Here is a 27,678-nt window from a genome sequence, read left to right as displayed (position 1 = left end):
TGTTTTCCATTGTGATATAATACTTTATGTCACAATGTAAATAATTATCCAGGAATAACAAGTGGTTTAATAAAACTAAAATACCTGCAAACAGTACAACTTGGGAAGCCACAAAACAGTACTATTGATGTACCTTTTCTTGATTTGTTCATTCACTTGAAAAGTTAAAAAACAATTTTTGCATTTTAATGGTGTTAAAGTCAGTAACACAAACTGACTAATATGTACATTTACCAAATAATGTATCCCCACCCAGGTCTCGTGCTCAGCCTCCACACAATCCCGAAAGCCCCTGTCCCCCCACCCGCACCCTATAGTTCTACGAAAGAGCCTCTGACTTTCTAGAGCTCCACAAACAAACAGAAAGAAAATCTACCTTCCCCGAAGCTGCAGAAAATCTCCTGGCATCTCCCTGGTTTCAAGGGGGATTCATGGCCGCCCTGGAGCCCTCGGCTCTTTGAGGCCAGGGAACTGAGCATGGGGTTAACTGCAGTTGAGGAAGGGGGAGTGAGTCCAGAAAAGAGGCAGGGACCTGGCTCTGTTTCACCCACCCGGTTAGTTTCTGAGCTCCAGCACCCCAAATCTCCAGGCGGGGAAGCTGAGGCAGCGAGGGCCTGGACAGGTCTTCTCTGGAGCGGGATTGAGCCGGGACAGAGTCCGCAACGGGGCATCAGGTTGATAAAGATTCCCAGCTGTGACTGCCTGGGCCCAGGGAAGAGGGGGAGGCAGCTGAGTAGGTGGGACAGAATGCTGGAATCACCTGAAGAGACTTTAAAAGCACAAGTTGGGGCGTGGCTGAGGGGAGGTGCCAGCAGGGTGTTTAAGTCTCTGCAGGTGATGGCTCACACGCAGTGAACATGGGCAGCACCTATTTCACGCCGTCCACAAAGGTCTGGCAGCTGGGGTCAGCAGTGACCCTGGCCCCTCAGGCCCCAGGCTCACCTCCCACAGACCCCCGACTCACAGGAACATGTTCCCAGGGCAGAGGGGTGGGAAAAGCAGCCCCCAGACCCACACAAAAACAGCTGCTTCAGGCACTTCTCATGGACCCAGTGCATTGACCCTTTCCTGGTCCTCCCAGCCCCACCCCAGAAAGATGAGGGATCCCAAACAAGGGAGAGGCTGGAATTTATCCAATGATTCCAGGTCTCACAGCCTGATGATTCCCAGAGTCTGCCTTTCTGGACCCAGAGGAAGGAGGGTCCCAGCTGTAAGCAACCCCCCCTCAGCTCAGGGCTCCCCTGTAGCTTCCAGTCCAGGACTATCTTCTTCAGGTCTTGCTTCCTCCTCCAGCCAGAGGGGCCAGGTGACCAGGCTGGGAATACCAGACCAGTGTGGGCCAGAGAGAAACTGGGCCGGGCCCAGCCTGGAAGTCCCGGGAGAGAGCTGAGGGCACAGGAGGAAAAGCTGGGGGCGTGGGGGCCTCAGGCCCTGGGCCGGGTGGAGCTCAGGGACACGCAGCCTCAACCCCATTTGCACAAGCGCCAGGCTCCTCCGCCTTGCTCGCCAAGCTGTAGTAGTAGGTGCGCATGCGCTGTTCAACTGCGGCGAAGTCCGGGCGGTCCTCCCACCTGCGAGGGGTAGTGGAGATCCAGGAGGCTGACCACACCCCCAGAACCCAACTGCAGCTAGTGGGTGGGCATGCACGAGGCTCAGAAAGCAGTGGGGCAGGGGTTAGTGGGTGATGGGGTGGGAGAATCTCCTGCGTGTAAGACAACTGCAATGCAGGGGTTGCCCTCTGGCGTAAGAGAAGGGCCGACATTCAGGATCGACAGGAAGCGTATACTGAGTCCTGACTGCTGAAGACTTAAACTGGAGAGGTCACTTAGAGGTCACTGCTGAAGACTTAGACTGGAGAGGTCACTGAGGGTTGGGGTGACAGCTTGACTCCAGGGAGCTGGGACCCTGAGTGCTGAAGTACTGAGCATGGGTATTTGGGCAGGGTACTTGGGTGCTAGCTGTGGGCTCACATGGATGCAAGTATGCTGCCCGGGATGGAACAGTACTGGGGTGAGGAGGGGGATGGGTTCATCTAGTGGAGATTCCAGGTATTAATGGTACCGTGTGTGAAGTATCCATGAACTGTGTTGGAGTATTAGACTCTAGTCTCTGGATATTGAGGTGTTGGTATATTGAGCGTTTCCTGATAGAGGCTGGCTTAATATATATTGGAGTAGGAATGATCTGATCATTTCTTATTAATTTATCATAAATTTGTTGTTCAGTCCCACAATCCTGTCCAACTCTTTGCAACCCCATGGACTGCAGCACGCCAGGTTTCCCTGTCCCTTACCATCACCCAACATAAACAGGGTGTCTATTTATTGGATTGCTTGGATGTCTGGGTATCAGTGTGACAGGTGTAATTATTCCAGTGGAATAATTGACATTGAGGCAGTAAAGGGATCAAATACTGGAATGCCTAAGCATTGCATGATTAGTGAAGGGTGACACCTTGTTTGGGTGCATGTTACCTGTACTTGGAAGTGTAGATACTGATGGTGTTAGGGGTTAGGTGTTCAAGCACTGGACTTCAAGTACATGAAGGTGGGGGATATTGAATATTTGGGGGCTTCAATGTTGCCTTGATGGGCAACTAGGTGTTGGCTGATGGGGAAAAGTGGATGGGGATATACAGTGGAATATCACCCCAGGCCCTGAGTACTGGTCATATTTTGGGTAACAGTACTGACTTGTTTGAATCTTGCAGGATTGCTTGAGTGCTGGCTGAGGGGGACTGAGGTTTTAGATGCTGGGGCCCTGGGTGTCCACAGGTAGGGTGTTGGGGTGCTAGAGCATTGTAGGGCCAATGTGTTGAAGAGCTGAGCACAGACGCAGGGGAGTCAAGGTACTGTGGGTTGGAAAGGCCATGAATTGCGTGGGTCTTTGGGTGGGAAGAGTGATGTTTGACTGTTGGACACCACAACCTCCTGCCCCAGTCCCAGGTGTCAATTCAGCCAGGTACCCTCCCACCCGCTGGCACTCACTTGTAGGTCCAGCAATCGCTCATGAGCTTGTACATCTCAGGGGGACACTCTGGTGGGCACTCCATCCGCTTGCCCTGCTCGATGAAAGCCATGACCTCCGGGCCCTTCATCTTCTGCTCAAGCCAAAGTCAAGTGCACGTGTGAGTAATCAGGGCTCCCTCCCCCAGCCCACCACCCGCCTCTGCCCACGCCTGCCTTGTAGGGCTTCTGCCCGTAGGAGAAGGCCTCCCACATGGTGACTCCATAGCTCCAGACGTCACTGCGGCTGGAGAACTTGCGGAAGTTGATGCACTCAGGCGCATACCACTTGAGCGGCCACTTCCCGGCTGAGCGGGCCTGGGGGGCGGGAGATAATGCTGAGACAGGGCTCAGGAACCCTCCCCCGTCTGGGCATCCCAGGGCCAGGGGCTCACGGTGTAGTAGCTGTCGTCGGCACCCAGGGCCTTGGAGAGCCCGAAGTCGCTGATCTTGGCGTAGTGCCGGTTGACCAGGAGGACGTTGCGGGCCGCCAGGTCACGATGCACAAAGTTTTTCTCTTCCAGGTACTTCATCCCCATAGACACCTGGTGCAGCAGCTCCGCCACGTTGCTGACGGGGATCTCCTCCCTAGGGTGAGGGGGAAGAAGGGAGCAGCTGGGACAGGATGCCCAAGTCCCCAAGGGGGCAAAGCCCCAGTCTGATCCAACTGAGCCTCTGTGCTTATTGTGCACCTGCTGTGTGCTAGGCATGCGGTGGGGACACACCCAGTGTGTGAACAAAACAGACACAAACTTCTGCCCTCATTCAGGCTTTAAATTCTACCCACCATGATCCCCAAACTTAATGCATCCCCTGTGTGCCCTCAGGAAGTCTCCTGGGCATCTCTAAGATCATGAAGTCAAGCTCCTGATTGTCCACAGGTGCACGCGCGCACACACACACACACACACACACACTCCCCTTTCATCTTGTCATGTACTCAAGCCTTGCCCTCAGCTCCTCTTTTTCACACGCAATAGTCAATCCATCAGCAAACCCTGGCAGCTCTGCCTTCAGAATTCCTCCAGTGTCCCCCAACTTCTCTCCATGTCTGCTTCTGCCACCCTGGACCGGCCCCCATCATCACTAGCCGAGACCTGAACAGCCAGCTCTGTCCTCACCCGCCCCAGCCTGTCCTTCACACACCGGCCTCAGGCCCTGCTCTCCTCTGCTCACAGCCCCCACAGCTCCCACCTCACTCAGCGTAAATGTCCAAGTCCTCCCCAGAGCCGACAAGGTCATGCGTCACCCACCTTGTCACACCCCTGCCCGTATCACCTCCCCGCCCTCCTGCACTCAGGGCCCTAATTCAGGGCTCCTCCACCACTCCAGGCACCTCAGGGCTTCGCACCAGCCGCCCACTCTTCCCTACAGCTGCACCTGGCTGCCTCCCTCAGTTTGCAGAAACCTCACATTCTCACTTCTCACCTCCCAGCCTGACATTATATACTTTATTATAATTATTATTAAGGCCTCTCTTCCTCAACCAGAATAAGGGCAAAGAGCTTTGTCTCTCTCTCCAGTGATAATCCCAAGTATTGGTAATAGTCCCCAACAGAGAAACTGCCCAGGAAACACCTGTGGAATAACTGAGTGCCTGAGCTGGGACCCGTGAAGGCACGTGCTCCAGTGAGAGCTCGGGTTCAAGGTCACATGCCTCCATGAACGTAAAAGATTCTGTCATGAGGATAAGAGTTTGAGGCATGAAGAAACCAAATGAAACTGCAATTTCTTTGTATTAGAAGTCGGCCAAATTTTTTTCTCTAAAGGGCCAGAGAGTAAGTATTTCAGCCTTTGCAGGGCACACATGGTCTCTGTTACATAGTCCTTTTTTTTTTTTTTTTTTTGGAGACCTTTGAAGATGCAAAACCAGGCTATAGAAAACAACCCTGGCTGCAGTTTTCTGACCCTGCTTTAGGTCAAAGACAATCAACCATCACAGGGGATCTTGAATTGGCAGGGAGAGCTGGGGTGGCAGAAGCAACAGAGCTAGTACTTACAAAGCTCCGACAAGCAGTGCTAGGCCCTGTTCTGAGCACTTTATAAATATCAGCTCATCTGACTTCAAGGGCCCCTGAAGGGGGCATTGCAGTTTTTCAAATGAAGAAACTGAGACACAGACGAATTAAGAGACCCGCCTGGTGTCACAAGAGTTAGTGACAGCTGAAACTCAAACCTGCGATCAGATCTGCCAGGGGTGTAAGTGTGGGCGGCAGGTGTAAATGTGTCTACAAACATGGGGAAATGAGCGTGGCGCACACCTCTGGGTGCACAGGCCCAGCCCCCAGTCCCAGACGCCCCGCCAGCCCAGGGGCTCACTTCCTCCCGGCCAGGAACTTGTGCAGGGGACCGCCGCCGGCCATCTCCATGACCAGCATGAGGGCCTCGGCCTGGCAGACCCCAATGAGCCGCACGATGTAGGGGTTGTCCAGCTGGTGCATGATCTGTGCCTCCCGCATCATCTCGTCCTTGTCCGCCTTCTCCGTACTCTGTTTCAGCACTTTGATGGCCACGTCGATCTGCTTCCTGCCGTGAGACACATGGAGGGGCCCCGCCTGAGCCCGCACGGGCCTGGACCACTCCCGCATCCCCACCGGACCTGCCTCTCTTGTGTAGCGGGTACTGTGGTCTGCCGCCTAGACCTCCCCGTCACTTAGAGCTCACAGTCAAGCCCCTCACCAGGAACCGCCCCTCACCAAAAAGAACCGGTTCAGTTTCGCCCTCCCCAGGGGCAGCCCATATCCAATGACCAGCATGTATCCAAAGGCCAGTCAATGGAGGAGACGAGGGTTGGCCCCTCAGCAGCTCCCCTGCGATCAGCCAAGGACTCCACCGCAACTGCAGCTAGCCCAAACTCTCCCTGCCCCTGGCCAGCTCCTCCCACCCCCTCTCGGGACTGTCCCGAACTCTCCCAGGTAAGCCCCCCTCACAGTCAGTCTGAAGTCTCACCCTGGCTCCGCCCCACAAGGCCTGGAGAGGCCACGCCCCCTCCGCCCCACCCACAGCGGTTCCCCGGCCAGGGTGGGGGCTTACTTGCGCATGCGGTAGACGCCCTGGCGAACTGAACCGAAGTTGCCGCAGCCGAGTTCGATGTCAGCCATGAGGAGGTTCTCACGCTTCAGGAAGAGCTTCTTGTTTTTGAGCTCCTCGGGGTCGCTGTACGGGCTCTCGTAGACACTGGTGTCCATGGGCATCGTTCGCGGCTTCTCTGAGGACACTAACCGCGCTGGGCACACACACAGGTGTGCACTCCCAAGTCAGGAGCAGGGACGGCGACAGGGGCGGGAGGAGGACAGGGCAGCCCTGGCGCCCTCCAGGCACACGCGCCACAGGTCACACCATGCAGAGCATGTGTGAGCATGTGCACTTGTGTGCGCTCCTGGTCGCACCGACTGTGAAGCCACATCTAATGTGCACGTGTAACATGTGTGCACCTGCGTGTTCACACATGTGCACCCACAAATTCTCTCACCCATGTCTCCGTGTGTGATAGGGGTCCTAAAGTGTATCTACACAAGCAACCATTAGTGGGCCAGCTGCCGCGTGCACATCTGACACATGTGCACACGTGTCATGCCCACCCCTGTCCATGTATGAACCACACAGCCATGTGTACAAGGACTCCAGGCTTGCATCCATACATGAAACACACGAGCATCTGTGGCAGGCATGTGAGGTACGTGGGCTGTGGTGTCAAATCCCAGCTCCACCCCGGCCCGCTCTGGGACCTACAGTCCCGGCCCTCCTCTCTCTTCTGTAAAATGAGAATAACGACCATGACCGCCTCCTGTGGTTTGTCAGGAGGACTCTGCAAAGCTCACACGCTCGGTGTGCTAGGGCGTGAGTGGCACACAGGAGGTGCTTCTGGATGTGTTTCTACCCCCGGGGTTGCCTGGGCACGGCCAGGTGTACTCCCCGTGTGTCAGCATGCCCCGGGCACATGCATGCGTGTGCAGGCGTGATACGTACGCCCCCATGCACACCCATCTGCAGGCACACTCTGCACAGGGCAACCCAGCCCACTGCCAGAGGCCAGGCCTGGCCTAGGTCCCTCCCCGACACACCCCAGGGCCTAGCCAGGAGCCCGATCTCAGCCTGACACAAGCCCCCACACACCTTCACCTCTGCCGGCTCACCTGGTTCAGGGGTATATCCATCTGAGTTGAGAGTGTCGATCCGTCTCTGAGGTAAAGGTCATGGGGTCAGCAGGGCCTGGGCTGGGGGCACCCAGCCCCTCTCATGGGACCACATCCTCTGAGGACTCCCAGGGACAGTGCTCAGGGGGACCCTCTTCTGTTCCATGGCAGCCCCGCTCTTCCCTGACTGTCCCACCCTGGGATCAGGACCCATCGCCCACTGTGCTCCATCCCGAGGCCCCTGACTCACCTGGGTGAAAGTGGACGGGTGGGCGGGGAGGGTAGGAGCAGCGGCCCCTGGGGGAGCAGAAGGGACAGTGAAGAGGTGGAGCCGTGGTCTTCCGCCCCCCCCCGCCCCCACTGCCGCCCCACTCACCTGGGCTGGCGCTGCTGTTGGGGCAGGCCTCCTTCAGGCAGTAGATGAGTCCATCAGCCTTCAGCTTCAGGTACTCCACCAGCTGTGGGGGGTGGGGTCAGGGCTGGGACTCCCCCTTCCCCAGGAGCCTGAGCACCCCCCAAACAGTCTCCCCACTACAACAGGGCGGGTGGGTGGCTTACCTGCCAGAGTGTGTCAAACTTGGTCCCCTCGGGAATGCAGTATTTGCCCGCCTTGTCCTGGCTGATGAGGTAGTGGTACACAGTTTTCCCGTAGATCAGAGACAGCGCGTACGTGCCCGGCTCCTTCCGGGGTCTCAGCCTGGCAGAAGGAGGAGGGGGTGTCACCCCGACAACCACCTGGGCCCCTGGGGGTTCCCTCCTACCGGAACTCAGTTCCCACACATTATACCCTACGGGCTCTGCACCCCAGAGCCCCATGGAGAAGTGGCAGGGGTTGTGGGGACCAAGGTCACGCCCCGCTTGACCTCCAGACCTACTGGGTAGGGCTAGGGGAGGGGGCACCGGGGCGACCAGAGAGGAGGACCATGTTCACAAGCACAGGCATGGGGCCGTCCACAGGGGAATACTGGACCACCCGTGGTGGGGTTTCAGCCCTGCATAGCCGAGCACTCAGCCACCCCCAGCTGGATGCTTGGCCATTTGGGGGGCAACACTTGGCTATACACTGGGGACACCTGGTTCTCCATGGCTCAACATCTCACCACCCATGGCCAGACACTTGGCCACAAGTGGGTGGGGGAAGACAATTGGCCACTCATGGTGGGATATTTTTCCATCTATGGTGGACACAGAGCCACTCATGGGGGACACGCAGCGTTAAGACCATTCTCCTGGGGAAGCAAAGCTATTTCTATACATTGAGTGATAAAGGTAAGCACAGGTCCATGGCTAGATCATAGGGCACCTTCATACAAATCAGAACAAGTCACCTCATCATCACAATAGACTCATCAATTATCATAACAGATGACCTTTAACAGAATGAGACCCTTGATTGTACTCTTCTGGAAATTTGCCAAAATAAATGTTAAGATCTTCCATGTCTATGAATGGGCATGGAGCCCCTCAAACATGGTGACTTCATGCAGTAAGAACCTGCCCAACCACGCACATGTGCGTGTGCATGGACGCACACAGACACACAGGCCAGTTTAGGCACCCCGCACCCTCCCATCCCATGGCAAAACCAGTCAGCGTCCTGGCACAAGGTTCTATTCCAAGGTTAAGTGTAGCTTTCCAGCAGAGGAGGGAGGGCAGCTGTTCCTGGGGTCTCTAGCACTGTGGAAGTTGCAGACAACTGACCAATAATCTAGAGGACTGAACTGACTTACACGAGAGTCGGCCAGCAGCATGCAGCAGGAAACAGTCATGGAATAACCCATGTGGGTACCCTCAGACCACACACTCTCAGAGCTTGGGTCCTGCCCATGGATATCCATTCAATGGGCAAATATTTACTAAGTGTTGAGCACATGCCAGGCACTGTTCTAAGGGTAGGAGTCCAGTGGTGAACAAGACAGATGCGAGTTTACCTTGCAACCCTTCCTTAGGCCAAAGGGACAGAGAAATATCCCTTAAATCTCCATGGCAAAACCTGAGTGAAGAATGGAGGGGTGACTGTGAATATCCCATCCATTCCCAGATAGCAAGTTCCCAAAAGAACAATTCAATGAAGGCTGACATGGTTCCCAGGCCAGCTCACAACATTCGGGGACACCTGGAGAGACAGGAAACAGGGTATGTTGGGGAGCAACAGGGGAGCACCAAAGTCAAGGAAGAGAATCCTACAACAAACTAAGAAGTGCAAATATCCCACAGAAAGGAAGGAGCTTCCATAACTAGACTGGTAGGCTGACCTGGAGGTAACGGCCTCTAATTTCTAGTTCTCTCCTTTTGAGAAGTGAAAATACCTCATAAGTTCAAACTCTAAGATTTTTGAACTGAAAACAAAAACTCAATGCCCAGCCACTCACCTGCAAATGTGTGGAATACTGAAAAAAAAAAACACAGCCCCAATATTAGGCATTTCTTCCCATCAACAGATGGACTCTAGTTCTACATGTTTTGAATCAGGGCTTGACCACATGACTTTCTGTGGCCAATAAAACATTAGCAAACAGGACACAGGAAGAGACTTGAAAAATGGTTGAGCACTGGGGCTTGCCTGCCCTTTTTTGCTTTTCCTGGCAACCCTGCAACCACCACAGAAATGAGTCCATGCTAGCCCACTGGGGGAGCCACACAAAGGAGAACGCAGGCACCCCAGCCTGCCAACTGCCAGACTTGTGAGTGAGGCCATCCCACACCTTCCAGCCCCAGGCAACCCCCCAGTTGTGACCACACAAACAAGTGCAAAGGAAAGCAGCTGAAGAGCCACCCAGCTGAACTAAGCCCAAAGAGCCAACCCACTGAATCAAGGATGAATAAGCAACTGGCATTTTAAGCTACAGCACTTTAGGCTGGTTTGTCACACAGCAAAGGCTGACTGATGCCCTGTCTTTGGGATGAGACATAAGCATTCACAAAAGAGCAGCCACCAGTCCCATATGGGCAAAGACACTGGTGTGTTCACCAAATACATTCCAATGCCACAAATTCGACTTTGTTTACTAAAAATCCACCAGTTGGTGGCAGTTCTCTGTCCTTGAAGTTCAAACCTGAACTGAAAAACTAGAGGTACGGGCTAACACATCAACTTCTATCTCCACTTTTAAAATAAAATATAGAGGGCTGCCCTCTGGCTCAGTGGTAAAGAATCCGCCTGCCAACACAGGAGACATGGGTTTGATCCCTGAGCTGGGACAATCCCACATGCCATAGAGCAACTAAGCCCATGTGCCACAACTATTAAGCCTGTGCTCTGGAGTCTGGGAGCTGCAACTTCTGAGCCCACATGCCGCAACTACTGAAGCCCAGGCACCCTAGAGCCTGTGCTCTGCAACAAGAGAAGCCACAATGAGGGCCATGCACCACAGCGGAGAGTGGCCCCCACTCTTTGCAACTAGAGAAAAGGCCGTGCAGCAACGAAAACCCAGCACAGCCAAAAATAGATAAATATTTACAAAATAATACATGGAACTGGATGATGGTGATAAAAATAAGCTGCCATTTATGACTATACTTGCTCAATTCTTCACTATTTGTCCTTTCATCTTCACCACGTTCTCCACAAGATACCCACCGTGTGCTATAATTACCCACAGTTTGCACACGAGGAAGCTGAGGTTCAAGGAGATTACATCTCTTGCCTCAACTGTACAGTTGGTTTGGGATGGATCCAGGATGTAAACCCATTTCTGACCCTACAATTGATTGCTACCTGGGTCTGACAGATTCTCTGTGCACCTCCATCAAGTTGCTTCTCTTCTGTGTACCTCAGTTTCCTCACATGTAAAATGAAAGAACAAAGCTAACTCAGACGGTCTTATCCTGAAAAGGGCTCCAAAAGTGAGGTTCAGGATTAACCATGATCTCCTATAAGTGTGAGCCACTCAGCTGTATCTGACTCTTTGTGACCCCATGGACTATAGCCTGCCAGGCTCCTCTGTCCACAGGATTCTTCAGGCAAGAACACTGGAGTGGGTTGCCACGCCCTTCTCCAGGGGATCTTCCCGACCCAGGGATTGAACCTGCATGTCCTGCATTGCAGGCAGATTCTTCACTGTTTGAGCTGCCAGGGAAGCCCATGATCTCATATAACTGTTTGCAAAATCTTTGGGGGTAAACATGTATTGGGGATTATGAGTAGTGTTCAGCTTCAGTACAATTTCCAAAGGGGCCTGTGGTCCATTAAGAAACACTTAATGATATAGTCTTGAAGGCCCTTTCCAGGGTTCAGGTGTCTTTTTCAGTTGAATCAATCAGGACCACAAATGCTGCAAATAGGCAGAAAGGAAGTGAGCTTTGGCAGCAAAGAGCATTCGGTATAATTCCATCCATTTGCCAGCAGCTCTGAACAGTGGTCAGTGATAAGTATGGCCCTGGTCTTGACTCCTGGCCACAGGGGCCTGTGACTTTCCATCACACCTGCACCCTCATTGCAGAACTAGACCAGTCCTGGGCTTATCCCTGGCATCATGATGAGCCAGGGGTGTTCGTTCATGAGATTTTGTGCCTACTGCTTTGACCTTCAGTCCCTAACTATCCACATATTGAGAAAGCCATTATTGGTGACAGGAAACACAAGAAGAGTCTACAACAGCTTCTGTCCAGAGCATGCCTTGCCTAATTGTCCAGGAGTCTGGCTCACCGTAGCGGCTCTTGGTCTCAACATGTCCCTCCCTGAGTCATGGCCCTCATCATGTCAGTGCCCCAGCTGTTTCTGAACCCCAGCATCAGCCTCAGTCTATACTGTATCCAGATCCTAGCTCCCTCAGCTTCAGTCTTAGAAAATAGCCTTAAGTTGTTCAGAAGCCATCTTTGCAGCTGAGTATTATCTATAACATGCATTCAAGAATTCCCTCAGAAGCTTTGCAAACTCCACTTCAATTTACAGCCTAGCTTTTTTATGCAGGGTGAAAAAAAATATTGTATTATTTGACAATAATATTTTATTATTATTACAAGAATCTTGTAGAGGGATCCCTGCAGATAATCTGGTGCACATGCTCAGGCCTCACAGGGGAGGGGAAATCAAGCGGAAAAGGTCAGTTCCTCCAAGTGGGATGGCCCTGAGGTGGGTGAGAGCAAGGATTCAGCCAGGCAGGATCTCAGGCCAAGAAGAGACCACGAGAAGGGAGGCCCTCAAGAATTCACATCTTAGGGGAGGATGCTGTGCTTCCTGAGGCCACAGGAAAGAGACAGGCACCAACTTTCTCTCTATGACCTCAGCTGACATCTGGATAACACCTGCTTGATAGAGGAACCCAGGTCTTGACCAGAAAGAGCAGCCCCAGCACAGGGCTGTGAATAGCTTTAGACAGACTCTTTCATAATAACTAACTCATAGACAGCCACATGGCTCAGCCACGGCTCAGGCTCAGGCAGAGATACCGCATTTACCCACATATACTAACATTCAGTGCACTTTTAGTATATGCCAGATACTTGACTTTTGTTTATTGTTGTTCAGGCACCAAGTCATGTCTGACTCTTCACAACCCCATGGACTACAGCACACCAGGCTTCCCTGTTTCACCATCTCCCAGAGTTTGCCCAAGTTTATGTCCATTGCATCGGTTACGCCATCCTGCCATCTCGCCTTCTATCGCTCGATTCTGTTTAAGACCGCTTAACACATTAATTGGTGTTTTCCCCTAACAGATCCTTGAGTTAGTACTATCATCATCCACAGAGCAGTTTCAATGCTCCCCAGGGCTCCTACCTCACTCAGGGTCAAAGTCAAAGTCACCTCCCTGGCCTCACCCTCTCCCACTCCATGCATGCATGGGTGCTAAGTTGCTTCAGTTGTGTCCAACTCTGTGTGACCCCATGGACTGTAGCCTGCCAGGCTCCTCTGGCCATGGGATTCTCCAGGCAAGAATACTGGAGTGGATTGCCATTTCCTTCTCCAGGGGATCTTCCCAACCGAGGGATTGAACCCACGTGTCTTATGTCTCCTGCATTGGCAGGCAGATTCTTCACCACTAGTGCCACCTGGAAAGCCCTCCCACTCCAGCTGTCACTTACTCAGCTCCAAGCGCACTGGCCTCCTCACTGCTTCTGGAACATGCCAAGAATCTCCTCCTGGTCTGAGTACTTGCCAGGAACACCTCCCAGAGAGCTCACAGCCCACTTATCACCTCCTTCGGTTCTTTACGCAAAAGTCACCTTCTCTGGCCACCTAAGCTCAGCTTGCAACCCCCTGCCCGGCTCCACACACGGCACTTGCCACCATCTGACATACTCTATGTTTCAGTGAATCCTCATTTTTTTGTCTGCCTGCTCCTCAAGGACACTGGATTTGTGTCTGTCTTATGCACTGCCACGTCCTCAATGCCTGGAACAGTGCCTGGCACGTAGTAGGCACTCAGTAAATATTTGGTGAATGCAGAAGAGTTAATGCAAGCAAGCAGTTACGATACTTGCCCAGCAAGCCCAGCTGCTAAGTAGCAGACGCTGGCTTTCAACCCAGGCCTCCCAACTCTGAGTCACCAGCACTTGTGAGCACAGGCACACTCCCTCAATACCCACCTGCTCACTGAGGTCCACCCAAGCCTCACCCCCCCAAAACCCCAGGCCCCAAGCCCCACATACAGGAACTTGCCGTCGGTCTGGGAGCCCGAGTAGAGTTTGCGCTCGGCCTCCTCGCGCGTCAGGCTGCTGTGGTACCAGGGCATCCGTTCGTGAGCTGTCGTGGCAATGAGCTTCTCCACCTGGGGTGCCTGGCTGATGATGGCTTGCTCCAAGGCCTCGCCCTGGGGAAGGGAGGGTGAAGAAGACCTGTGAGTGTCGTTAAGTGCCCGCCACAGGACCCCTCTTCCATCTCCTGGACACTCCCAACTCAGGCGCGCCTAGGACCTAAGTCTTTTAGGCTGATGAGGACAGCCACCTCTCCTCTCATCTCCGTGGTCCCGATCCAATCCATCCAGGCTCCGGGCATAGGCCACGGCCCAGGCCCCGCCTTCCAGTAGGCCCCACGCTCATCTCCCACTTGAAGGAAGACCTGACACTGGTAATCGGGCACTGCAGGCTGTCGAAGACCACAAGCCACTGTCCCTGCGGGCCAGCCTACCTCAGGGCGCTGCTCCCAGCCCAAACCCCCGCTCCTGGGGTCCCGCTCCCAACCTCGTCCGTCCCGGACTCAGAGCGACCTCAACTTTCCCCGACTTACACTTTGCCTCGGATAAGCACCATAGCATCGCTCAGGCCCCTGCCTCCGAGGTCTCCTACTAGGTCCTGCCCCCAACCAGGTCCCATCCCTCTAGCATCTAAAACGGGCGCAGCAAAGCACAGCGCAGGCTGGCAAAGACTGCCGGTCTCACCAAGACCCATAGCTCCCTCGGCCCCAGGTCCCGCCCTCCCCGGCCCCACCTTCTCAAGGCCCGCCCCCCCCGGCTCCGCCCCAAGCCCCTCCCCCAGCCCCGCTTTCAAAAGACCCACCCCCTCCTGAAACGGCTCCTCTCTGGCCAAGCTCCCCCAGGGCCTGCCCCCCTGACCCCGCGCTCTCACCTCCAGCTTCCAAGTCTGGCGCACGTAGTCGCGCACCATGGCATCGCGAAGGCTGTCGAAGACCCCGGGCTGCGGCTCGAGCCCCGACGGCCGGTTGCAAGGCTTGCGCAGGTTGCAGGGCAGCCCGTCCGGGTCGCGCGAGTAGAACTCGCATAGCTCAGCCGGGCCGCAGTGCGCCTTTCCGCCCGCGATGGCGTAGGTGCCGTTGAGCTGGCGCTCGATGGGGAAGTGATGGAAGCGCACTTCGTGCACGAGCGAGAGCACGTAGCCGCCGAGCGAGCGCAGGCACTGCCGCAGCAGAAAGAGCCCGTCGGCCATGCCCGCCAGCTTCAGGTGCTCCTCGGCCTCGGCGCGCGAGATGCTGCCGTAGAAGAAGGGCAGGTGCGCCGCGGGGTCCGGCATCGCCGCCGGCGCCCTGGGCAGGGTGCGTGGCCTTGCGCCTCTCCAGACCCTGTGGGTTCGAAACGGGATTGAGGGCACGTCAGGGCCTTGGTTTCCCTTCCTGAACCCATCCATTGGACCCAGAGATAGGAGGAGAGACCCCCTCATTAAAGGGCATCCTTGCAGCACAGCTGTGTGTGCCAGTTGTGCAGAGCCTGACGTGTGCCGGAGTCAAATGGGAAAAGAGCCTTACCCTGCTGGACTCGGACTGGAGAGTCCCAAACCAGCCTTTGACTTTTCAGGCCTAGTACGGAGCACCGAGGCACCCCTCACTGGCCTGCACACACACGCATCGGGCACGTCTATCTCCCAAACACGTGTTGGATTCTTACTGTGTTTCAGGCTGGAGATGTGGGTCAATAAGACAGACATGGCCTCTGCCCTCCCAGAGATGACAGTCTGAGGGAGAGAGGATGCAATAAACAAAGAAGAAACAAAAATAATTACAGATTGAGGTCAGTGTTTTAAAGGAAGTAGAGACCAAGAAAGAAGCCACTGTAGCCAGGGTGGTCACAATCTCTGAGGAGGTAGCACATGAGCTGAGATCTGAAGGATAAAGAGGAACCCACTTCTCAAAAAGCAACAGGCAGAGGGAACAGCAAGTACAAAGGCCCTGCAGCTGGAACAGCCTTTGCTCACCAAAGGAGCTTGACTCCAGTAGCCTTCCACAACCTGAGAAATGCCCCTTTGCCCTGCCTCCTCTCCCTTCATGAACTGAGTTTGTAGAAAGCAGAAACCAGCTCGAAGCTGTGGCTTTTCCAGTAGTCATGTATGGATGTGAGAGGTGGACTATAAAGAAGGCTGACAGCCGAAGAATTGATGCTTTCTAACTGTGGTGTTGGAGAAGATTCTCCAGAGTCCCTTGGACTGCAAGGGGATCAAACCAGTCAATGCTAAAGGAAATCAACCCTGGAGATTCACTGAAAGGCTGATGCTGAAGCTGAAGCTACGGTACTTTGTTCACCTGATGCAAAGAGCCAACTCACTGGAAAAGACTCTGATACTGGGAAAGATTGAGGGCAGGAGGAGAAGCTGGCAGCAGAGGGTGAGGTGGTTGGATGGCATCATTGACTCAATGGACACGAGTTTGAGCAAACTCCAGGAGATAGTGAAGGACAGGGAAGCCTGGCGTGCTGCAGTCCATGGGGTGGCAGAGTCAGACTGAGCCATTGAACAACACATAAACTAGTTCAGATAAAAATATATTAGGATTTAACATCAATGTGAACTTTGATATGGCCATTAAACAAAATAAAGTGTGTGACTGGAAAGTATGACCTCTTGTGGTGAGGAGGAATTAAGGACATTTAAATAAATAGATATCTGGAGAGGCAGATAACTTAAGATTGCCCACCTTCAACTTTCCACAGTGATGGTGATGTCTGATATCTTGAGAAGCACTGGGTTACACAGGTGTCTGAGTCGCTCAAAATTCAGACGATGTACCAACTTGTTCATTTCATTGTATTTGGGCCTCTCAATTTTACAAAGCACCATAAGAGACATCCCTGGTGGCTGAGTGGTTAAGAATCCGTCTCGCAATGCAGATGACACAGGTTCGGTCCCTGGTTGGGTAACTAAAATTTCACACTCCGTGGAGCAGCCTAGCCCTTGTGCCACAACTACTGGGCCCACACACTCTGGAGCCCAAGGGCCACAACTGGAGAGCATGTGCCACAGTGAAAGAGCCCGCATTACACGATGAAGATGCTGAGTGCCTGTCACAACTAAGACCGCTGCAGCCACATTTAAAATAAATTTTAAAATATATTTTTTAAAGGCACCATAAAATATTGAACCCCAGTCAATGATCTGTGTGCAGAAATATTTAGGTGTGATGGGTAGTGATGACTGTAATTTATTTTGAAAGGAAGGCATCCAAAAACAAAAGTTGATGTATGGATAAGTAGATTGATATAGTTGAGTCTTGCTGTCTGCAATATTTCTATAAGGTATTGAATGAGGAAGTACTAAGCCATTGCTTCTAGAAGAAATTCAGGGTTAAGTTCCTTTAAGTCTCTGATAACAAAATTTTCATCAACAGATCAGTATATAACCTTGTTTTATTTATTTCTGTTTAAAGACACCTTACATAACTATATTGACTCATTAGCATTGAACTCTTGGCCAACAGCCCTATAACTAAGCTTATTCAACATGTACTTTTTCTGGGAGGCATAGCTCAGCCTTCCTGCACTTGGGGACACTAAACAGCACCTCAGTGTTGCCCTTGGGGACCACTGACACAGTGAAATTACGGACAAATAGCACAAAATGTGGTACCAAATAGACTGTGAGAAAGAGACTTGTTTACAATATGAGCTGAAACAAGAAGGCAAAGCATTGCCTTGTTCAGCCTCAGCAGGAACCAGCATGTGGGTTGACAAATTTCACACTGCTTTGCACATGCCCTCCAACCGTGAAAGTGCGGCGAGCATGAGCTTGGAGGTTACAAATAAACTTCAGCAAGCAGGTGAGTTGGCAGATACAGAATCCAATACTAATGAGGATCAAGTGTATGTGATGAAGCAAATATAGCAAAATTCCACTGTAGAATCTAAGAGGTAGATAATTTGTACAACGAATTGTTCTCATTCTCTGTATGTTTGTAAGTTTTTATATAATGTTGAAAAAAGTATGCCCATAACAGTTTCTGGTCGTTTCTCTACTAAGATGGGTCCAGTTAAGGCCACCCGGGCATAGTTTTGCATTCAAGGAAGGGTCCTCGGGCACCCTTCTTAGTTCAGCAATTATGAGCAGGGGTGGGAAGAAAGCTTTTGTGGATTGAGAAAGGCTGCCTTTCCCCGGTGTTGAGGAACAGGCGAAGATGGCGCTGGGCCTGAGCGCGAATCATCCGAGGCCTGAATCGGGGCAGCCAGGGGAGGGGCCAGAACCAGCATTCTAACCAGAAGGCTTCTGGCACTGGGGTTGAGAGGGCCAGAGGCGCGGGGCAGGCCCTGGATGTCCCAGTAGTTACAGGCAGGTGATTAACTGGGGGCCAGGAGAGGCAGTCACCATCCCATTTATTGTTTTTGTTGAGTTGCTAAGTCGTGTCCAACTCTTTTTGGCCCCATGGCCTGTAGCCTGCCAGGCTCCTTTGTCCATGGAATTCTCCAGGCAAGAATACTGGAGTGGATGACCACTTCCTTCTCCAGGGGATCTCCCCAAGCCAGGGATCAAACCCGTGTCTCCTGCAATGGCAGGAGGCTTCTTTACCGCTGAGCCACCAGGAAAGCCCCAGCATCCCTTAAGAGTGTTTAACAGGTTGGAAGACTTCCCTGGTGGCCCAGTGGCTAAGGTTCCGAGCTCCCAATGCAGGGTTACGGGGGAGAGGGCGGCGAGCTTGATCCCTGGTTGAGGTATTATCTCCCACATGCCTCAACTAAAAATCCTGCAGCAACTAAGACCTGGCACAGCCAAATAAATAATAAAAATTTTAAAATAAAAAGCATCAGTTCAAAATTAATAACCAACAAGGACATGGAACTTTATAGGACATTGAACTCTACCCAATATCATGTGGCAGCCTGGATGGGAGGGGCATTTGGGGGAGAATGGATGCACGTATATGTATGGCTGAGTCCCTTCAATGTTCACCTGAAATTATCACAACATTGTTAATCGGCTATGCCACAATACAAAATAAAAATGTTAAAGTTTGAAAAAAAAAATAGAGTGTCAGGATGGCTTCTAGGTATTCATCCTAGAAAAATGGAAACAGGTTCACACAAAAACCTGCACAGGATGTTAACAGCAGCTCTGTTCATGATTGCCAACATGTAGGAAGAACTAAAAGGCTCCCCAGGTGGCTCAGATGGTAGAGATTCTGCCTGCAGTAAGGGAGACCCAGGTTCGATCCCTGGGTTGGGAAGATCAACGTTTTCCAGCAGGTGAAGAAAGTGGGAGTACATCCCACATGGGATCCTACTCTATCATGAAATGGAAGGACATGGTGATACACACACATGAATGAACCTGAAAGGCATCATGCTAAGAACAAGGGGCCAGACTCAAGAAGCTACAAACCATCTGATTCCATTCAGAACTGCAGAACAGGTGGAGGCTGCCAAGGCTGCAGACCTGCTGGGAAGTGGGGGTGTCGGAATAAGGACTGCTTACAAAGGGGTAAGAGGGAATTCAGAATAGCCTGTATCTTAAGATAGTTTCTCAGCTGTATGCCTTTGTCAAATCTTACAGAGTTTTTCACTAAAAGGGGTAAATTTTACTGTATGCAAATGATACTTTATTTTTTAATGTAAATAGAGGAAAGGCAGCAGGAAACTATAAACATGATGTGCGTGTGTGTGCTGAGTCGTCGCCGACTCTTTGTGACCCCAGGGACAGTAGTCTGCCAAGCTCCTCTGTCCATGGGGTTCTCCAGGCAAGAATACTGGAGTGGGTTGCCCTTTCCTCCAGGAGATCCTCCAGACCCAGGAACTGAACCTGCATCTACACGTCTCCTGCACTGGCAGGCGGATTCCTTACCACTGCACCACCTGGGAAGCCCACATATAGATATAGCAGGCACTAAAATATTAGAAAGGGAAAGAGCAGGCTTTCTACACTCCTGTCATTATCTGCTCCCCCCACCTCCACTTGGCTGCCCTCCAGCTGCCAAGATATCACCACCTGATGGGCACCAAGCACCCTCTTCGAGGCTGGGTCCCCTGAGCGATGGACACTGTGACTGCCCCCACTCCTGCTTGAGCATCGCGGCTCTCTCGAGTCCTTCACCAGCCCCCCAGCTTGCCTCCTTCCTCTCTGATGGCTCCTGTTCTCTCTCCTTCCCCATCCTCTGTTCCCAACTCAGGCCATTCTGTCTGCCTACCCACGCAGCTGCTCCCACCTGTCTGGTCCAGATCTCTTCCCCTGTGGTCTCTTTCTGCTACTATCACCTCCTTTGATCTCCACCAGCTGTTTTCTATTAATAAAACCTGAGATCCAGATCTAACTCACATAGTGCCTGCGGTTGGCTGAACCCCACAGCCTGTTTCCCACATGAGCTGAAACTCTGGGGTCTGCAAGTTGCTTTGAGGCAGTTCTCCCCCAGGGCCTCCCTGGCTCAAGAAGCTACTGTGTGGGACTTCCCTGGTGGTCCAGTGGTTAGGACTTCACCTTCTGATGCAGGGAGTGTGGGTTCAGTCCCCAGTGGGGGGAGTTAAGATCCCACATCCCTTGGGGACCAAAAACCCAAAACACAAAACAGAAGCAATGTTGTAACAAATTCAATAAAGACTTTAAAATTGACCCACGTCAAAAAAAAGAGAAAAATCTTTTAAAAAGTGAAAAGGACCTACTGTGGCTCCCTCCTGCCTACATCATTGAATCTATTAACAACTGAATTCCTTGGCCCTTCCTTTGCTCCGCCAGGCTGTGCTATCAGTCTTTCTTCAAATTCACTTCCACGCTTGAATCCATACAGTGCCCTCCACTGGGTACCTCCTCCCCACTCCTCTCTGCTCCCCCAATCCGGCCAGCCCAGCCTGGCGGGCTCACAGCCCTGCTCCTCAAGGGGATCAGAACCTGACTTAAGGCAGCAAAGGGGAGGCTTGTCCAGGGACAGCGGGGAGGGGTGGGGGTAGTGGAGCTGGTCTCTGGGGCCGGAAGCTGTGGCAGGAAACTGTCGACAACACAGTTTGAGAGACTCCGCCCCGCGGTGGCCACAGGTGCAGACTGGGTAGCCAGAGGAAGATTGGTGCGGAGGCGGCAGCGGGGAGAGGCAGGCCCTGGGGACCCCGTCCAGGGCCAGAAGTTGTGATGGCCCACCTCGGACCTGAGTCCAAGGTGTCGCAGAAGCCAGAGTCTTCCCGTGCATCCTCAGTTGTATCCCCACTTCCCTGTCTCTTTGTCAATAACAAAGACAGCGGTAACCGCAGCAGCTCCAGAGGAGCCTGGCCGGTCTGCAGCCTCCTGGAGGACCAGATGTTTCAGTCCTGAGCCAAGTCCCCGCAGACTGCATGACTTTCCCAGGAGACGTGCTCACCATACCCTCCCACCCCGCTCCTGCCCAGGCTGACTCCCCCCAGCCTCCCCTTGAGCTGGCGAGCTCCTTGTGAGCTCAAAGATGCTCATCTGGCCTTCCCAGAGTTTGCAGCTCCATCAGGAGACCACCAGGCTGACTCTCACAGCCCAGGCCCTGTGGGGAGGGGAGGAAACTATGATCCTTGGCTAGACAGTTCTGTCTGAAATTCCACCCTTCAAGCCTCCTTTCTGGGGAAAGGTAGGGTTAAACTGTATCTGTTCCAGGCACAGGATGTCCAAATACATTTGAAAGGAAAAAAGGTCAAGGGACCAATTGCATTTTGAAAAGTTGTGGGGACCATATTTGCATTTTAAAGGCCCTGAGAAGACCTGCCAGGAAGGACCCTTTTTAGCTTTGTTTAATCCCCACACCTGATGAGAAGAGCCCATTCATTGGAAAAGACCTTGATGCTGGGAAGGAAATATTGAAGGCAAAAGGAGAAGAGGGCGGCAGAGGATGAGATGGTTGGAGGGCATCAATGACTCAATGGACATGAATTTGAGCCAACTCCAGGAGATGGTAAAGGACAGGAAAGCCTGGCATGCTATAGTGCACGGGGCTGCAAAGAGTCAGCTGTGACTTAGAGACGGAACAACAACAACAGACCCCACACTAGGCAGCAGAGCCTGGAAGCACTGCTGTTGCACAGAACAGGCCCTGAGCATCCCAAGCCCCAGTTAAATGTCTACCTTGAGACACCAGAGGGGAGACTGGGGCTGCCGACAGAATGAGATGATCCAACTGGACTTGGCAGGGAGGCAGGGGGCAGGGGCAGCAGTCAGGTCTGAGGCCCCGTGCGCCACCCGCAGCCCGGCGTCAACAGCATTCCCACCCACGGCGCTGCTGGAATGGAGGCACAGCCCCAGCTGCCCAGGCCTCCTCTCACAGACCCCAGTCCTCTGCCCAAGATGCCAAGCCCCCCCTGAAGCCACATGTCCTGCTCCCAGTCCACAGGCCAACAACAGAGGCAGCACAGACATTTGTAAACTAACAAAACGCCAACTTTGTTCCATCCCGAGTCTCCATGACAGTAGTGAGCACTGTGCCGTGGATGGCGACAGGCTCCTTCTCTTTCTGACACCATGGCATGCGATCTGATCATGGGATCACACATCTATGGGTAGCAGCAACATGCACCTGGATGGGGAAATACACTCGCCAAGACCCACCTGGAAGACAGGGCCAGAGAAGGTGCCCAGTGCTGGGGGGCTGTGAGGATCCCATGAGGTAAGGCTTGCCCAGTACTGAGCACGGGCCCAGCCCACTCTCGTCCTATCACCTCCTTTTCTGCTTGCAGCCCTCCAGGACTCCCACCTCACTCAGGCTTAAAGCCCAGGTCCTTACAGCAGCCCCTGAGGCCGTGCACAATCTGCCCTGCCACCTTCTTGTCCTCACTCACTCCCCACCAGCCACACCAGCTTCCTTATGTTACTTGTTGAGAAAACTGGAACAAGTTGGGCCTGGTCCAACCTCACAGCCTTTGCACTGGCTGTTCCCTCTGCCTGAACACCATTCCCTTAACATCTGTCACTTCATCCGGGTCTCAGCCTCCAAGAGGCCCTCCCTGGCCTCTCTAAAATCACCTCCCCTTCTCTACCACTGACCCAGTGTTACTGTTCTCACCACTGAAATTGTGATGTTCTATCAACTTGTTGACACAAGACCTTTGTCCCCTGCTAGCACGTAAGCCTGAGGAGAGTGGAGACTGTCTTGTTCTCCTGCCTCTACCAACGAGGCACAGAGTAGGTGCCCAACAAACTTTGCTGGTGGGCAGAGGCTACCCTCTGATACCAGGCACCTGAGAGGGTATGTAGCCTGCTGTGGTGGGCGGGGACACCTCCGCAGGTTCTTGGAACTCGGCAGTCTGATGAGGGAGGAGAGGTGATGGGGGCTTCCCTAGGAGAGAAGAGGGAATGACGGATCTAGAGGCATCCTTCACTAACAGCGGGTGGAAGAGGAGAGGACCCACTGGAGCAGACTTTGCACAGGCTGTTCCCTCTGCCTGGAACAGTTTGCATGCTGTCACTAAGCTGTGTCCGACTCTTGGTGACTCCATGGACTGTAGCCTGCCAGGCTCCTCTGTCCATGGGATTCTCTAGGCAAGAATGCTGGAGCGGGCTGCCATTTCCTCCTTCAGGGTATCTTCCCAACCCAGGGATCAAACCCACATCTCTTGGGTCTCCTGCACTGGCAAGTGAATTCTTTACCACTGCATCACCCGGGAAGCTACCCACGTTTCTCCTAGCCATGAGCCTCAGGTCCCCTCAGTGGTCCCTTCCACGTGGAGGTGTTCCATGACTCCGCCTTCATTCCCCAGCTGAGTCACCTACTCTGTTCTCCCAGGGCCCCATCCTCCCGCATCACAACCCTGATGGCCATGTATGATCAGTGTCTCCGTTTGCCCCACAGTCTCTGACCAGCGTGAGCTCCCCAAGGCAGAGCCTACACCTGTCTTGTTTTCACTGTAGCTCCCACTGCCTCCCAATGAAGATTTGTCAAATCAGCAACAATAACAATATCCTGTGTGCAGGAGACTTTATGACACTTCTTCTGAGCATGATCTCTTTAATCTACTCTTCACTGTTATCCCCATTCCTCATATAAAAAGCCTGAGGCTTGGGGAGGGTAATGTCATGTTCAGAGCCATGTGGCCTAAGAGTGGCAGTCAGGATTTGAACCCAGGTCTCTCTGACCCAGCAGCCAGTACTAGCCACTGCGGTGCATGGCCATAAAGCAAGTGGCATCCACCGCTCTGAGCTGGGTCCCCAGGGCTCCCACGCCCGCCGGGCCCAGGTGTTGCTGCAGTCTGAGCTGCCTATGACTGTCAGGGTGCAGAGTGCTGGGCTGCTGCGGGGTCGGAGGCAGGTCCTCAGACCTCAAACAGACTGTCTGTTGACTGACTGAATAATGCCCCAAGACCAGCTCCCCGCCACCACCACTCCCCACCAACTCCAACCTCTGCTGCAGGGGTTCCAAGGGCTGTGTAACCTGAGCAAGGAGCTAGCCTTCTCTGGGTGTCAGGCTCTGTGACTGTAAAAGGGAGAGAGGAAAAGGCTTAGGGGATGGGAAAGGCAGGATGAGTCAGGACAACAGAGCCTGACTGTGAGATCTCACGCTATCCGCGCATTGCAGCGTGTTTAGCGGTATCCCTGGCCTCTGTCTTACTAGATGCCAGTAACACCCACCGAGTCATGACCACAAATGTCTCCAGATGGTATTGAATATTCCTAGTGGGGATGGGGGAGGCAAAATTGGCTCTAGTGAAGAAGCACTTCCTTGGGACTTCCTGGTGGTCCAGTGGTTAAGAATCCACCTGCCAATTCAGGAGACACATGTTCAATCCCTGGTCCAGGAAAATCCCACATGCCGTGGAGCAACGAAGCCCATGGGCCACAGCTACTAAGCCCGTGTGCCGTACCTGCTGAAGCCCCCAGGCCCTACAGCCATGCTCCACGACAAGCGATGCCTCCACGGCAAGAAACCCCATAAGCCCAACACCACAACTAGAGAGTAGCCCCCAACTGGCACAAGCAGAGAACGCCTGAGAACAGCGGTGAAGATCTAGTGCAGCCAAATAGAGAAATGAATAAATTTTTTAAAAATAGTGTTAAAAAAAAAGCAGCACTTCCTTGACCCTATGTTCGGGGTCGGGTGGGGAGCAGCCAGCATGGAAAAGGCTGGTTGTTGCAGCTCCTTAGGACACTCTCCAGGAGCCACGAGACCACCCTGAGCTAGTGATAAGAATAAAGACTTTAACATTATGCATATACAGCGCCTCCAGCATGCCAGGCACTCGAGAGCGATTCAGTCACCTAATCCTGACTAGAACACTGTGTGGAGAATTCGTGGGTTTGGGACATAAGGAGGGACAGAGAAGAAGGAACTAGCTGAAGGTCGCATGGCACATGCACAGTACAGGTGGCAGAGTCGGGCCCTGAATCGGCCTCCCTGCTCCAGAGTGCACACAAACCACCGTCCGCCTGGGCCCCCTGCCTGCCCAGCATCCCTGCCCGGGCCCCCTGGCAAGGCTGCAGGCCAGGCGGCGGCAGGAAAAAGCACGGGCAGGAGAAGAGCCCCCGCGGGTGACACCCAAGGACTCACTGTCACAGGATGCAGGCCCTAATCTCTCAGCAAAGCTTTATTAAGCACCTACGGTGTACTGGCTGCCCTGGCTGAGACAACAGTAAGTTCAGGGGCTTTCCTGCTGGTCCAGTGGTTAAGAATCCGCCCTGCAATGCAGCAGACCCAGGTTCAATCCCTGGTCTGGGAACTAAGACCCCCACATGCTGAGCGGTAACTAAGCCCTCACACTGCCACTACTGAGCCCGCTTGCTCTAGAGCCCGAGAGCCATAACTAGAGTCTGTGCGCGGCAATGAAAGATCCCACATAAAGCAACGCAATCTCGAGGGCCAGCTGCAACTAACACCTGAGGCAGCCAAGTAAATAAACAAATATTAAAAAACAAAAAAGAAGGAACAAAGCTCATCTTGAGCTGCTCGCCACACGAACCCCTGTTCCTTCCTGCCAAGAACCTTCCCTGCCTGGGACAGCTTTCCCAACCTCTCACCCAACAGTCAGGAGCCAAAGAGCCAAGCACATACTGGGCGCCAAAATTTGCTTCTGCATTTAAAAGATGGGCGAACTGAGGTTCAGAGAGGCCAGGCAATTTGCCCGGACACACAGCAGTTGAGCGGGATTCAAGCTGTTTACTCCTTCACCTCTGTCTCCCCTTTAACCTGAGCTCCCTACCAAAGGTTGGAGCCTACCCTGGGCCCCCTCACAGAAACCATCTGGCATCTGGATGGTCCAGTTTACAGCCCTGTTGATGCTCCCTCATATTCCTGAGCCTGGGGCACAGAGCATATGTTTGCTTTCTCTGGACACTTCCCTGCTTCCTGGAACTAAGGTTGTCTCACTGATGGGGCCCCGCAGGCGGCTAGGGACGGAACCAGCGTCTGTGGGGCCCCTGGATACACACGTCCACAGCCACTCAGCTGGCGCTCTGGAGAGAGACCTCTTTGCCTCAGGATGGTTACAGGCCACGTCTGCTTCCTCCTCCCATGGGACACCACCCACGAGAGCCCCACAGCCCTCCTGGTACCCCAGTTCCTCCTGACTCTCTCCTCCTCCTTTCTCAACCAGACCCAGGCCACCCCTAGAGGTGGTGGCTACGTGCTGCTTAATCCAGAACGACTTACCTGGGGACGTGCCGATGGACGCCAAGGCCCGGGCCACCTACAAGGCCTCAGGTCCCAAAGCCACCAGACAACTGGTTCTAGATGAAGAACTGGGGTCCGAGAAGCCACTTTGGGCTTCTCCGCAGCCCGAACCCCCAGCCCGGGCCCCCACCAGCTAACCACCCCCTCATACACCCCAGCCAGGTGTAAAGAGGTCATATCCCACTAGGGTTTCTCACTCAGGTTGGGGGGTGGGGGCAGAACCTGAGTCCCCCTCTGCCAGCTGCCCTGGGAGAGCCTGCATTCCGTGGCCATGCTGGACGCAGAAGGCCAGAGGACAGCCACTCACCGAGATGCCCCAGGAGGTCAGTCAGCACGCCCGAGTGGGGCAGGGACGGGCCCGGAAGGCCTGGTGTGCTCCTGGAAGCGCCTTTCTGTGAAACTCGGCCTATTTCCTTGATGCGCAGATAGGAAATGGGGCCGTGTTTGAAGTTTACGTCAAAGTCACAAAGTGCTGTGTTCAAGGAAAATCGCGAGGCCACATGCTCCGGGGAGGGCAGAGGGCACCTCCCGGGCCAAGCAGAGCCCACCCAGCAGTGGGAGGAATGGGGCGAGCCACAGGCGGGCTCACACTAGTAGGGTGCTTCCAACAGCAGCCCCCAAACCTGGGGAGGGGAGAGGAGGGAGGCTGCGTGCTGGAGAAGCAGTGGGGTAGTGGCAATGGGAGGGGGATCCCCCGGACTCGCAAGAAACTAGAAAGCCCTTACTTTCCCTCCCAAGGGGGTGTGGACCTGGGGCCTGACCGTGGCTGAACTGCTCATGTGAGTTATTTATTCCACAAGCAGGTGAAAGCTGGAGAGCAGAAACCTAAGAAGGCGGTCCGGACTGCAAGGGCTGAGTACTTCCTGTGTGCCAGCCATCAGGCCAGTGACAACGGCCCTGTCCCTGCCCTTGGATGGCTCACAGGCTCAGCGAGGGGGCAGCGGAGTCACCGGGAGGCCAGAGCTGGGATGGCAGAAACCCAGACACTGGGTGTACGCCGTGGAGCCCGATGCAGCCCCGTGCTGGGGACAGACTCTAAGAGGGATCGCTCGTGTTGTCAAGTCTGGGAGATAGTGTGTCCCCCCAGCGTCCCCAGTATCCCAGCCCGCCCCACGCCCTGCACCTGGCCGCTGCTCACAGCCTCTTCTCATCCTTTCTTCCCACGTTCACCTGCCCTCTGACCACGTGACCACGCTCACATCTGCTCCCTCGGCCCACAGAGCTGTCGGGCGGCAGGGCCGAGTCCGTCCCGGTATCCACGCTGCCCCATCGGCCCTTGGTGCCCTGAGACCTCAGGGGCTTGCTCACCCATACCTCCTTGCCTTCTTGGACGGTGGGGACCTCT

At 53.7% G+C, this 27,678-nt stretch overlaps 1 protein-coding gene across 2 annotated transcripts; it reads right to left on the bottom strand.

Annotated features, from left to right (window-relative positions):
• Positions 1-27,039, bottom strand: ZAP70 (zeta chain of T cell receptor associated protein kinase 70). Of its 2 annotated transcripts, XM_070474554.1 has the most exons (13): positions 26,641-27,039; positions 14,651-15,101; positions 13,736-13,896; positions 7,700-7,838; positions 7,518-7,599; positions 7,392-7,438; positions 7,142-7,187; positions 6,039-6,231; positions 5,325-5,531; positions 3,401-3,593; positions 3,183-3,323; positions 2,988-3,100; positions 1-1,571 (listed from the first exon to the last, which is right to left on the bottom strand). In XM_070474554.1, the coding sequence occupies exons 2-13, from the start codon at positions 15,050-15,052 to the stop codon at positions 1,448-1,450; spliced, it is 1,848 nt and encodes a 615-aa protein (XP_070330655.1). In that variant the 5' UTR covers positions 15,053-15,101; positions 26,641-27,039; the 3' UTR covers positions 1-1,447. The 2 variants fall into 2 exon arrangements, with proteins under 2 accessions (XP_070330655.1, XP_070330658.1); XM_070474557.1 differs by lacking the exons at positions 14,651-15,101; positions 26,641-27,039 and adding an exon at positions 14,313-14,437.
• Positions 27,040-27,678: the final 639 nt, after the last annotated feature.

This window comes from Odocoileus virginianus, chromosome 2 (assembly GCF_023699985.2).
Source record: "Odocoileus virginianus isolate 20LAN1187 ecotype Illinois chromosome 2, Ovbor_1.2, whole genome shotgun sequence".
Taxonomy (NCBI): Eukaryota; Metazoa; Chordata; class Mammalia; order Artiodactyla; family Cervidae; genus Odocoileus; species Odocoileus virginianus.
The sequence above is the reverse complement of the archived record's forward strand: the minus strand, read 5'-3'. Positions and strand labels throughout refer to the sequence as shown.